This window comes from Astatotilapia calliptera, chromosome 22 (genome assembly GCF_900246225.1).
Source record: "Astatotilapia calliptera chromosome 22, fAstCal1.2, whole genome shotgun sequence".
Classification (NCBI taxonomy): domain Eukaryota; kingdom Metazoa; phylum Chordata; class Actinopteri; order Cichliformes; family Cichlidae; genus Astatotilapia; species Astatotilapia calliptera.
Window position 1 is genome coordinate 6,091,980 of NC_039322.1, and position 13,744 is coordinate 6,105,723.

The following is a 13,744-nucleotide window of genomic DNA, read 5'->3' on the forward strand; positions in this document are numbered from 1 at the left end:
TCTAGGCCAGAGTTTTATGAACAGCCGTTGGGTGATGGCATCAACTTTTTCAGTAGAGGAAGGTGAACTGGCATTTTTATTGACACGTGTCACCACCTTCTTGATACAGGCTTCCACAGATAACCTGTAATTTTCAGCCTCTTCAGCATCACACAGGGCTGGATTCTGCATAGTGTCGATCAGGTGATTTTTAATGATATCGACCGTCAGTTTTCTCAACACTGGGTCCTCGTTGTTCAGTAACATCAGTAAATGTTTTTCTTTACAGAATGTTTTCTGACGTAGCTCTTTGTAAATGGCCCGGTCCAGATCTTTCAGGTTTTTTTTATGTATATGCAAATCTTTGATACTGTTGTCAGACAACACGTGTTTTGTTTTTGTTTTTTTCTTGTGTCCCGTTTGGATCTTTAGCCATCAGAATTGTTGTCTTAAGGCCAAGAAAGATGCCAAACGGATTTATTTTACCAAGTGGATCATCATGGCCTTGCCATATTGGTCCATTTGATTGACCTTTATTATAATTACTTAAATAAATTGAAACTGAAAATCCTGCATCCAGATAAACAAAATCTACTTTTAGGGACTTACACAACAGTAACCAAGTATTTTCTGCCTGCGATCCATACAGCATGACCCACACAGAGAAAGAAGCTTGTGATGAAATGTTCACTTTCCAATACAGTGATGGCATGCTCCTTGAAAACCTTTACAATTACATCATCTGCATATTCATGGTCTAATACCATGAATATGTATGACATCTGGCTCTTTCCATTTCTGTATTAAGGAGCTATAAACCATATCACATTATCAACTTTGATCTTTTTAAGTCTAGGCCAGAGTTTTATGAACAGCCGTTGGGTGATGGCATCAACTTTTTCCGTAGAGGAAGGTGAACTGGCATTTTTAATGACAAGTGTCACCACCTTCTTGATGCAGGCTTCCACAGATAACCTGTAATTTTCAGCCTCTTCAGCTTCACACAGGGCTGGATTCTGGGTCCTCCTCGTTCAATCCGGTTGTTCAGTCTGACGTCACTAGCCGTGTCTGGACCTAAACTCCGCTGCAGGTTCACATGTCAAACGATCACTATGGCATTACTGAGAGTTGAAAAACTGTCTAAAGTCTTTCATCTTTAATAAAATGATCAGCGTTCTGTTCTACCAGGTGTAACAATTGAGTTTAACATCCAGGCACCCATGAAAACGAAATTTATGACATTTAACGGAGTTAGAAGTTAGCAGGGAGTTAGCTTGCTAGCTTCTATCTAAATACAATATAGCATGTCCTGACTGCGGGGTTTTGGAAACAAATTAAACCCTACAGCTGTTATCACTTCCAGCATAAATGAAGACAGGAAACTAAACAGCAGTGACGTTTGTAGGGTTACTGAAGTTGGGCTAGCTGGTATATAATGATGTGCTACGTGACCGCTAGCGACACAGCTATGTTAGCATAATATAAACAAGCTAACTTTTTTTCCCCCACTCGATAAAGTTAACGTGAGTGTTCTCGGTGGAGGACTCCACCACCCCGTTCACACAGAAACTAAACCACATTTTTTTGGCTAAATATGATTTGAACAAATTAAACAACATGGCAGCGGGGGCCCCCGAAATTATTTATTTATTTTAAAAAGCGGTGGGGGGGTTTGCCATGAGCGAGCTAGCTTATTTTGTCGGGTTTCTTTCGTTCGGTGGTATGGCGAACACCCCCTACATGAAATACACGTAGGGGGTGTCGTGGAGGCTTGTCAGACATGAGCGCGCCTGTTTGGAAGGGATGCTTGTCGGATTTACATTATTTTGTGACATGGCGATTTTTATACGAAAACTTTAAAGCACTATTTCATGATGGAAAACATTAAAGTTGCTCACGAGGGCATTCAAGCAGCACGATTGAGTAAAACAGTCTAGGGGGGATCTTAAATGAGGTAGTAAACACATATAAATGCACATTAAAAGAAACAGTACTTGCCTTCAGAAAGTTGAGATGAACACCTTAGCTGCATCCAGCTCCTGGCGTAAAAAGCCTCGTGTTCGCATTAAGGCAGACGGCCAGGTGGCTTTCAGTCCTTGCAAAAGTGCATTGTAGACCCCGTAGTATCCAAAAATATGACATGCGCATGCGTGCTCAGGCACAGAAAGGCGCCAACAGCTTCAACTCATGTAAAACTTGAATTCATTCATTTTGCCAGCAATAAAGTTCATGTGAGACCAACTTTTGCTCCAAAACGTTAAAGGATTAGTTGAAACCCTTAATGTATTTGAGTTTATGGGGCAACTCAGCTTTTATTGTTGAATTGTGAAAGAAATGACTGTAAGCAAGTTTGATTTTTTACAGTGAATGAGTGCGCTGACACTAATGCCAGATGATGATTTTTTTCTCCAGTATTGGAAATATATTACTTTTAAATTCTTCTAAACGTGTTTCAGAAATTGCTTTAGCTTCTGCGTCTTCATCATCCTCGGCTCTAACGCACCACGAGAAGAACCTTGGCAGTAGATTTCTTTTTTTTAGGGAAGAGGTGATCTTCAAATATGGAAATGATCATCAAATCAAATCAAATCACTTTTATTGTCACATCACATGTGCAGGCACACTGGCACAGCACATGCGAGTGAAATTCTTGTGTGCGAGCCCCACAAGCAACAGAGATGTGCAAACACAACAACACAAACGAGCAAAATACAAGAATGGCCAACCTGAAACTAATAAATATATGTACAATATATAACAGTGTATGCATTTCTGGATGTGTATACTAAATATTTTCCTACGTGTGTGTGTGTGTGTGTGTGTATACACATTTTTACAAATTAAATAGTAAAAAAATAAAATAAAATAAATAATAATAATAATAATAATAAAATATATAAAATATACAGAGTTGAATATGTGCAAAACAAGTGGCATTTATATACAGTGTGGAGTGCATAATGTTGAAGTTCCAGTAGTGAAGCTGAGGTGTCTATGACGTGTTCAGCAGTCTGATGGCCTGATGGAAAAAGCTGTCTCTCAGTCTGCTGGTACGGGACCGGATGCTGCAGAACCTCCTTCCTGATGGAAGCAGTCTGAACAGTTTATGGCTGGGGTGACTGGAGTCCTTGATAATCCTCCCCGCTTTCCTCAGGCAGCGCTTCCTGTAGATGTCTTGGAGGGAGGGAAGCTCACCTCCAATTATCCGTTCAGAGCACCGCACTACTCGCTGGAGAGCTTTGCAGTTGTAGGCGGTGCTGTTGCCATACCAGGTGGTGATGCATCCAGTGAGGATGCTCTCAATGGCACAGTGATAGAAGGTCCTGAGGATGCGGGGGCTCATGCCGAATCTTTTCAGTCTCCTGAGAAAGAAGAGGCGCTGCTGCGCCTTCTTCACTGTTTTGTTTGTGTGTACTGACCACGTAAGATCCTCAGCCAGATGTACACCAAGGAACCGGAAGCTGCTCACTCTCTCCACAGCAGCGCCGTTGATGGTGATGGGGGTGTGTACTTCTCTGCACCTCCGGAAGTCCACTATCAACTCCTTTGTCTTTGCGACGTTGAGGGTGAGATGGTTGTCTTGACACCAGTGGGTCAGGGCGCTGACCTCCTCCCTGTAAGCCGTCTCATCACCGTTGGTGATAAGACCCACCACTGTAGTGTCGTCCGCAAACTTCACAATGATGTTGGAGCTGTTAGTGGCTGTGCAGTCGTAGGTGTAGAGTGAGTACAGGAGAGGGCTCAGTACACACCCCTGTGGAGCACCAGTGTTCAGTGTGATGGGGGATGAGGTGATGCTGCCCAGTCTGACCACCTGGCGTCTGTCAGACAGGAAGCTAAGGATCCAGCTGCAGAGGGAGCTGCTCAGTCCTAGATCCTGCAGTTTCCTGTCCAGCTTCGAGGGAACGATGGTATTGAATGCTGAGCTGTAATCTACAAACAGCATCCTCACATACGTGTCTCTCTTCTCCAGGTGTGACAGGGCAGTGTGTAGTGTCAGGGCTATGGCATCATCAGTGGACCTGTTGTGGCGGTATGCAAACTGTAGAGGGTCCAGTGAGTCGGGTAGTGCAGAGCAGATGAAGTCCCTGACCAGCTTCTCGAAGCATTTGCTTACGATGGGGGTCAGGGCTACAGGTCGCCAGTCGTTCAATGAGGAGATGGTGGAGGATTTGGGTACAGGGACGATGGTGGCCATTTTGAAGCAGGCTGGGACTACAGATAGAGAGAGGGAAAGGTTGAAGATGTGCGTGAACACTCCAGCCAGCTGAGCCGCGCATGACTTGAGGACGCGGCCGGGAATCCCGTCCGGACCAGTAGCTTTGCGTGCGTTCACCTTCCTGAAGCACTTCCGCACATCCTCCTCAGACACAGTGTGCGCACTGACGTCATCCGCGGTGCGCACACTGTCTCTAAGTGTGTTACACTAATACTGTTAAAATCCTTCCTTTAAAGTTAGAATGTCAAGCGACCCCCCCTCCGACCCTCACCCACTGTGTTGTTGTCGGGTTTACGGCTGGTAAGCTATGCTAATTTAACTGTTTATGTAGCTTCACTCATTCACCTGCAGACACAGACGGCTATCAGAATGGTCACACGTCTTCTTAGAGGACGTTCCAGGTGAACACGCGCGGTGAGTTACAGCCAGCGAGGAGTCACGCAGTTTTTGCGTGCATGTCTGTGCTCGTGGACATTTGTGAGCAGAAACACTTATCATTAAATTATGCACTTACACTCAGAGTTAGAAATGAAATATTTGTATTAGAGGGAAGGAGTATAACAAACTATAAATGAAGCTAATTTGCACATTTTATTCTGCTTTTCTAATCAAAAAATTGTTAATGCAAGAAAAATATCCAAATATTAACAGGAAAATCTCAAACCAAACTCTTACCACCCCTCTGTAAAATCAATATTTAATATCAATGACTTACATGAAATACAGTTAAGTAATAAAATGAAAGAAAACAAGTGAGCACTACTGCATATAAACTCGACTAGATACATACACATATACACTTGTGCTAACAATTCAAGAAACATTTGGTATATTTTATATCCCCCCTCTGTCCTTTTTTCCGGATCCTTGTAGTACTTTGGTAGTAGTATTGTGGTCTTAGGAGCTGATGTGTCAGTGGAAATGAAAACAGCTAAACTGTGACAGCAAAATGTTAAGAATGCATATTCTCATCCAAGGTGGCATGCTGTGGCTTTTACAGAAATGCAAGCGGAGATGACCACCTCAATTTTTAGAAGCACTCCTTTAATAAAAGTAGCAATGAAACCACCTTACTACACATGAATCTGTATTATTGGCAAATTGCTCTTAAAGTATCAAGAGTATTCTGCAGAACACATTGTTCCCCATCGGTGTTATACGGTTATAAGGTTGGTCTGAATTTAAATGCTTCATATGCTGTTTGAGCTACAGCAGGGGTCCCCAATCCCAGTCCGCGAGGGCTGGTTTCCTGCAGGTTTTAGATGTGTCCTTGATCCACCACAGCTGATTTAAATGGATAAATTACCTTCTCAACACGTCTTGAAGTTCTCCAGAGGCCTGGTAACAAACTAATCATGTGATTCAGGTGTGTTGACCCAGGGTGAGATCTGAAACCTGCAGGGACACCGGCCCTCGCGGACTGGGATTGGGGACCCCTGATCTACAGTAATGTATTATATTCTAAAATGATGCTAAATGATAAAAATGAAGGTGTTGGCAAAACAGCTGGTTAAACTATCTTCAGCTAGAAACCTTCTGCTAAAGTAGACAGTGAATAATTTTTTTTTGTAAATGTGTTTTTATATTTATATATATTAATTATTATATTGATGAATTAATTCATTACTGCCATTGTTTGTATTGGCAAAATTTAGTAGATGACATACCAATATATGTGGACAGCCCGTTCTCATTCCCGACGTGTAACATACCGACCATTAGTCGCGCTCCGAGGTGTCCCATAGACACGTGAAAGGTAACCTTCCGCATCTATTTGATACGCGCCGGATTGTGGATGACATCCAATAGAATGACGCTCCCGGTGTAATACACGTTCCAGCTGTGTATTCCAGCCATAACCCTAACCTTAATCCTAACCCGTATCATAACCTAATCGTGTTAGATAGTGTTTTCCAAAGCAATTACAGTAAAATAAACATACACGTGTAGATTGATTCGAAATGGTTCTCATGTTTCCTCATTTTTCCGAACAAGTAACACAGGGACATGTTGGGTGGCCAAAAGCGTAACATACTGACGATTTGTCACCTATAGTGTAACATTTTACACTTTGAGAGTGAGAATGTGTTGATGTGGATTCTTAATATGAAATTATAGTTTACATACAAATAATCCTTACAGTCTGAAAATTACAGCACAAATATCCTGTCACATTTGATCTCTGTGAGGTCAGAGGTCAAATTTACAAATTAGTACCTCTTATCTGTGACCTACTCCTACATAAGGTTTGTGTAATCAGAGTAAAACGCCTGTGCAATGTTTTAATACAATAGTTGCTACTAAAATCTTTGATTTGAAAGGAATGACAAACAAACACGTTCAGTCTAAGCTGAAAATGTATACATTTGTGTGACAATGAAAACACGCAGAATTCACAATATAATCTTTTTTGGATCTTTTTATTGATTAAAAATACATTTAGAGTGCCCAATACGATAAGTTGTGTATTAGATGGCACAAAACAAAACCCCAATAATTTGACAATTCCCTCTGAGCAAGCACTGGGCGACGGTGGGGAGTAAAAACTTCCTTTTAACAGGGAGAAAACTCCGGCAGAACCAGGCTCAGTGAGGAACGGCCATCTGCCTCGACCGGTCAAGGGTTTTTAAAATGACTCGATTAGATGTTAAATAAATTGAAAACTGAAAATGCTACGTCCAGATGAACAGAATCTACTTTTAGGGTCTTACATAACAGTAACCAAGTATTTTCTGCCTGCGATCCATACAGCATGACCCGCACAGAGAAAGAAGCTTGTCATGAAATGTTCACTTTCCAATACAGTGATGGCATGCTCCTTGAAAACCTTTATAATTATATCATCTGCATATTCATGGTCTAATTCCATGAATGTCAGTATGACATCTGGCTCTTTCCATTTGTGTATTAAAGAGCTGTAAACCATATCACTGTCACGGTTTGGCATGGCAAACCGTGGGGGTTGTGGGGAAGGAGGACCCAGGCGCGGTGCTCTATGTACAAGCAGTACGTTTATTTACAGTGTGTGGAAATAACAACAATAAATCCCCGTGGTTTCCCCTGACTCCCGTGTCGTGTCTCTCCGTGACCAGTCCGTGTCTCAGTGCTCTCCGCTCCCGTGTCTCAGCACTCCTCGTGCTGGCTGCTGTCTGGCGCTCCACACTTCTCCTGGGGACACAATAGACGCAGCCGTCAGGACACATAACCGCGGGCATACATACACTAACTCAGTTCAAATGGATGACTAACGTGGAGACTCACGCAATGATCCCACGTCGGTGGGAGCTCCAAGACTCTCCTAAGTAGCACCCCCGACGAGGCCTGACCAGCAGCAGGTGTGTGGCTTCGGGTGTGGCCAGACCATCAGCAGGGCCACACCCACCAGGCCTGAAGGCACCCACTGAAACACATATACACACACGCAAACAGGGAGAAGGACAGCAACACCAAATATACATACAATAATAATAATAATAATATAATTCATAACTGCTCAGGGACCCTGACAATCACTGATGAATATCACATTATCAACTTTGATCTTTTTAAGTCTAGGCCAGAGTTTTATGAACAGCCGTTGGGTGATGGCATCAACTTTTTCAGTAGAGGAAGGTGAACTGGCATTTTTATTGACACGTGTCACCACCTTCTTGATGCAGGCTTCTACAGATAACCTGTAATTTTCAGCCTCTTCAGCATCACACAGGGCTGGATTCTGCATAGTGTCGATCAGGTGATTTTTAATGATATCGACCGTCAGTTTTCTCAACACTGGGTCCTCGTCGTTCAGTAACATCAGTAAATGTTTTTCTTTACAGAATGTTTTCTGACGTAGCTCTTGGTAAATGGCCCTGTCCAGATCTTTCAGTTTTTTTTCATGTATATGCAGATCTTTGATCCTGTTGTCAGACAACACGTGTTTTAACAGATACCTGTGGAGTTTTTTAGAAGGTCTGTAGTGCGATTTATTTGCAGCTCGTGTGAGCACAGCATCAATGAGTGCGCTCACATGTTCTTCTTCATCATCATCATAATCGCTGACACTAATGCCAGATGATGATTTTTTCTCCAGTATCCGAAATATATTACTTTTAAATTCTTCTAAACGTGTTTCAGACATGGCTTTAGTTTGTTCGTCCTCGTCATCCTCGGCTCTAACGCACCACGAGAAGAACCTTGCCAGTAGGCTTTTTTACGGAAGAGGTGATCTTCAAATATGGAAATGATCACCTCTAGGTACGGCTGACCTACGGCTAGCGCAATGATCACGAGATCAGGGCTAATGTCCAGCCGCTTTGTGATGTCTTTAAAAATCACCTTTTCAAGTTTTTTAATCCCCCTGTGTGTGATTTTGAGAGGTTTTTGCTCAACTTGTGCCCACAGAGCTGTGAAGAGGCGCTGCTGAATCATTTCCGATGGCGACACCTTTGCCTCTTTGGAGGCACGTGTAATAACAGCATTTATTAGCTCTTTAACGAGCAGCTGTTCTTCTGACACCGGAGGTTCCTGGAGATCAACTGACTCTGGATCCCCCGGATTCTGTTGCTGGTTGCATGACTGAGGGCAGCACACACAGTGCTTCGATTTCCCCTCATCGCTCCGTAAAATGTTTACGCCAGGGACGACACTACATTCAGAGTCGTCTTCAGTGGCGCAGCTTTGAATCGCATCGGTTGTTTCAATGGCAGAATTCATATTTTCAAATGATATAACTTTTTTACAATCTGGACTTGATTCTGAATTTTGTGTAAGTTGCTGAGTTTGTGTCTCAGACATTAATGCCTCTTACTCCCTCTTACTAAACTTACCTTGTGACTAACCCTGTGCAAATGGTTCTATTTATAGACTTTTACCAAGGTGATGTCACACAAGACATGAAAGGATCAAAGGGATTCTAGCGCTAAGCCCCGCCCACATCCGATATGACGGCGACGTGACGTTACCCTAGCGACCGCTATACAATGGCGATCCTCAGTTGTTGGGATTGAGTGAAACTTGTTTGGATTCAAACATGTAGCCTGCTGGTCCACTGCTTTAACCCACAGCAAATACTGTTAAAATCCTTCCTTTAAAGTTAGAATGTCAAGCGACCCCCCCTCCGACCCTCACCCACTGTGTTGTTGTCGGGTTTACGGCTGGTAAGCTATGCTAATTTAACTGTTTATGTAGCTTCACTCATTCACCTGCAGACACAGACGGCTATCAGAATGGTCACACGTCTTCTTAGAGGACGTTCCAGGTGAACACGCGCGGTGAGTTACAGCCAGCGAGGAGTCACGCAGTTTTTGCGTGCATGTCTGTGCTCGTGGACATTTGTGAGCAGAAACACTTATCATTAAATTATGCACTTACACTCAGAGTTAGAAACGAAATATTTGTATTAGAGGGGAGTATAACAAACTATAAATGAAGCTAATTTGCACATTTTATTCTGCTTTTCTAATCAAAAAATTGTTAATGCAAGAAAAATATCCAAATATTAACAGGAAAATCTCAAACCAAACTCTTACCACCCCTCTGTAAAATCAATATTTAATATCAATGACTTACATGAAATACAGTTAAGTAATAAAATGAAAGAAAACAAGTGAGCACTACTGCATATAAACTCGACTAGATACATACACATATACACTTGTGCTAACAATTCAAGAAACATTTGGTATATTTTATATCCCCCCTCTGTCCTTTTTTCCGGATCCTTGTAGTACTTTGGTAGTAGTATTGTGGTCTTAGGAGCTGATGTGTCAGTGGAAATGAAAACAGCTAAACTGTGACAGCAAAATGTTAAGAATGCATATTCTCATCCAAGGTGGCATGCTGTGGCTTTTACAGAAATGCAAGCGGAGATGACCACCTCAATTTTTAGAAGCACTCCTTTAATAAAAGTAGCAATGAAACCACCTTACTACACATGAATCTGTATTATTGGCAAATTGCTCTTAAAGTATCAAGAGTATTCTGCAGAACACATTGTTCCCCATCGGTGTTATACGGTTATAAGGTTGGTCTGAATTTAAATGCTTCATATGCTGTTTGAGCTACAGCAGGGGTCCCCAATCCCAGTCCGCGAGGGCTGGTTTCCTGCAGGTTTTAGATGTGTCCTTGATCCACCACAGCTGATTTAAATGGATAAATTACCTTCTCAACACGTCTTGAAGTTCTCCAGAGGCCTGGTAACAAACTAATCATGTGATTCAGGTGTGTTGACCCAGGGTGAGATCTGAAACCTGCAGGGACACCGGCCCTCGCGGACTGGGATTGGGGACCCCTGATCTACAGTAATGTATTATATTCTAAAATGATGCTAAATGATAAAAATGAAGGTGTTGGCAAAACAGCTGGTTAAACTATCTTCAGCTAGAAACCTTCTGCTAAAGTAGACAGTGAATAATTTTTTTTTGTAAATGTGTTTTTATATTTATATATATTAATTATTATATTGATGAATTAATTCATTACTGCCATTGTTTGTATTGGCAAAATTTAGTAGATGACATACCAATATATGTGGACAGCCCGTTCTCATTCCCGACGTGTAACATACCGACCATTAGTCGCGCTCCGAGGTGTCCCATAGACACGTGAAAGGTAACCTTCCGCATCTATTTGATACGCGCCGGATTGTGGATGACATCCAATAGAATGACGCTCCCGGTGTAATACACGTTCCAGCTGTGTATTCCAGCCATAACCCTAACCTTAATCCTAACCCGTATCATAACCTAATCGTGTTAGATAGTGTTTTCCAAAGCAATTACAGTAAAATAAACATACACGTGTAGATTGATTCGAAATGGTTCTCATGTTTCCTCATTTTTCCGAACAAGTAACACAGGGACATGTTGGGTGGCCAAAAGCGTAACATACTGACGATTTGTCACCTATAGTGTAACATTTTACACTTTGAGAGTGAGAATGTGTTGATGTGGATTCTTAATATGAAATTATAGTTTACATACAAATAATCCTTACAGTCTGAAAATTACAGCACAAATATCCTGTCACATTTGATCTCTGTGAGGTCAGAGGTCAAATTTACAAATTAGTACCTCTTATCTGTGACCTACTCCTACATAAGGTTTGTGTAATCAGAGTAAAACGCCTGTGCAATGTTTTAATACAATAGTTGCTACTAAAATCTTTGATTTGAAAGGAATGACAAACAAACACGTTCAGTCTAAGCTGAAAATGTATACATTTGTGTGACAATGAAAACACGCAGAATTCACAATATAATCTTTTTTGGATCTTTTTATTGATTAAAAATACATTTAGAGTGCCCAATACGATAAGTTGTGTATTAGATGGCACAAAACAAAACCCCAATAATTTGACAATTCCCTCTGAGCAAGCACTGGGCGACGGTGGGGAGTAAAAACTTCCTTTTAACAGGGAGAAAACTCCGGCAGAACCAGGCTCAGTGAGGAACGGCCATCTGCCTCGACCGGTCAAGGGTTTTTAAAATGACTCGATTAGATGTTAAATAAATTGAAACTGAAAATGCTACGTCCAGATGAACAGAATCTACTTTTAGGGTCTTACATAACAGTAACCAAGTATTTTCTGCCTGCGATCCATACAGCATGACCCGCACAGAGAAAGAAGCTTGTCATGAAATGTTCACTTTCCAATACAGTGATGGCATGCTCCTTGAAAACCTTTGCAATTATATCATCTGCATATTCATGGTCTAATTCCATGAATGTCAGTATGACATCTGGCTCTTTCCATTTCTGTATTAAAGAGCTGTAAACCATATCACTGATGAACATCACATTATCAACTTTGATCTTTTTAAGTCTAGGCCAGAGTTTTATGAACAGCCGTTGGGTGATGGCATCAACTTTTTCAGTAGAGGAAGGTGAACTGGCATTTTTATTGACACGTGTCACCACCTTCTTGATACAGGCTTCTACAGATAACCTGTAATTTTCAGCCTCTTCAGCATCACACAGGGCTGGATTCTGCATAGTGTCGATCAGGTGATTTTTAATGATATCGACCGTCAGTTTTCTCAACACTGGGTCCTCGTCGTTCAGTAACATCAGTAAATGTTTTTCTTTACAGAATGTTTTCTGACGTAGCTCTTGGTAAATGGCCCTGTCCAGATCTTTCAGTTTTTTTTCATGTATATGCAGATCTTTGATCCTGTTGTCAGACAACACGTGTTTTAACAGATACCTGTGGAGTTTTTTAGAAGGTCTGTAGTGCGATTTATTTGCAGCTCGTGTGAGCACAGCATCAATGAGTGCGCTCACATGTTCTTCTTCATCATCATCATAATCGCTGACACTAATGCCAGATGATGATTTTTTCTCCAGTATCCGAAATATATTACTTTTAAATTCTTCTAAACGTGTTTCAGACATGGCTTTAGTTTGTTCGTCCTCGTCATCCTCGGCTCTAACGCACCACGAGAAGAACCTTGCCAGCAGGCTTTTTTTACGGAAGAGGTGATCTTCAAATATGGAAATGATCACCTCTAGGTACGGCTGACCTACGGCTAGCGCAATGATCACGAGATCAGAGTTAATGTCCAGCCGCTTTGTGATGTCTTTAAAAATCACCTTTTCAAGTTTTTTAATCCCCCTGTGTGTGATTTTGAGAGGTTTTTGCTCAACTTGTGCCCACAGAGCTGTGAAGAGGCGCTGCTGAATCATTTCCGATGGCGACACCTTTGCCTCTTTGGAGGCACGTGTAACAACAGCATTTATTAGCTCTTTAACGAGCAGCTGCTCTTCTGACACCGGAGGTTCCTGGAGATCAACTGACTCTGGATCCCCCGGATTCTGTTGCTGGTTGCATGACTGAGGGTAGCACACACAGTGCTTCGATTTCCCCTCGTCGCTCCGTAAAATGTTTACGCCAGGGACGACACTACATTCAGAGTCGTCTTCAGTGGCGCAGCTTTGAATCGCATCGGTTGTTTCAATGGCAGAATTCATATTTTCAAATGATATAACTTTTTTACAATCTGGACTTGATTCTGAATTTTGTGTAAGTTGCTGAGTTTGTGTCTCAGACATTAATGCCTCTTACTCCCTCTTACTAAACTTACCTTGTGACTAACCCTGTGCAAATGGTTCTATTTATAGACTTTTACCAAGGTGATGTCACACAAGACATGAAAGGATCAAAGGGATTCTAGCGCTAAGCCCCGCCCACATCCGATATGACGGCGACGTGACGTTACCCTAGCGACCGCTATACAATGGCGATCCTCAGTTGTTGGGATTGAGTGAAACTTGTTTGGATTCAAACATGTAGCCTGCTGGTCCACTGCTTTAACCCACAGCAAATACTGTTAAAATCCTTCCTTTAAAGTTAGAATGTCAAGCGACCCCCCCTCCGACCCTCACCCACTGTGTTGTTGTCGGGTTTACGGCTGGTAAGCTATGCTAATTTAACTGTTTATGTAGCTTCACTCATTCACCTGCAGACACAGACGGCTATCAGAATGGTCACACGTCTTCTTAGAGGACGTTCCAGGTGAACACGCGCGGTGAGTTACAGCCAGCGAGGAGTCACGCAGTTTTTGCGTGC

General features: G+C 42.1%; 2 protein-coding genes across 5 annotated transcripts in view; one reads left to right on the forward strand and one right to left on the reverse strand.

The window, feature by feature from the left end:
* Positions 1-496: 496 nt before the first annotated feature.
* LOC113014386 (uncharacterized) lies at positions 497-13,308 on the reverse strand. Of its 3 annotated transcripts, none has more exons than XM_026155883.1 (2): positions 12,132-13,308; positions 497-961 (listed from the first exon to the last, which is right to left on the reverse strand). In XM_026155883.1, exons 1-2 carry the CDS (start codon positions 13,225-13,227, stop codon positions 783-785), a joined length of 1,275 nt encoding a protein of 424 aa, XP_026011668.1. In that variant the 5' UTR covers positions 13,228-13,308; the 3' UTR covers positions 497-782. The 3 variants fall into 3 exon arrangements, with proteins under 3 accessions (XP_026011668.1, XP_026011666.1, XP_026011667.1); XM_026155881.1 differs by lacking the exon at positions 497-961 and adding an exon at positions 6,865-7,121 and having other exon boundaries at positions 11,956-13,308; XM_026155882.1 differs by lacking the exon at positions 497-961 and adding an exon at positions 6,865-7,084 and having other exon boundaries at positions 11,919-13,308.
* Positions 13,309-13,436: 128 nt separating this feature from the next.
* cica (capicua transcriptional repressor a) overlaps positions 13,437-13,744 on the forward strand; it is a 62,479-nt gene continuing 62,171 nt past the window's right edge. The window contains exon 1 of one of the 2 annotated variants that reach the window (XM_026155875.1): positions 13,437-13,703. The gene's annotated coding sequence lies outside the window, so the exon portion shown is untranslated. The remainder of the gene's footprint in view (positions 13,704-13,744) is intronic. The other variant, XM_026155876.1, reaches the window with a different exon arrangement.

Coding starts and splice junctions, on each gene's coding strand:
- LOC113014386 (XM_026155881.1), bottom strand. CDS start 13,227: ATGTCTGAGACACAAACTCAGCAACTTACACAAAATTCAGAATCAAGT. Junction 7,122..11,955: donor TGATGTTCATCAGTGATATG/GTTTACAGCTCT, acceptor GACAGTGATATG/GTTTACAGCTCTTTAATACA.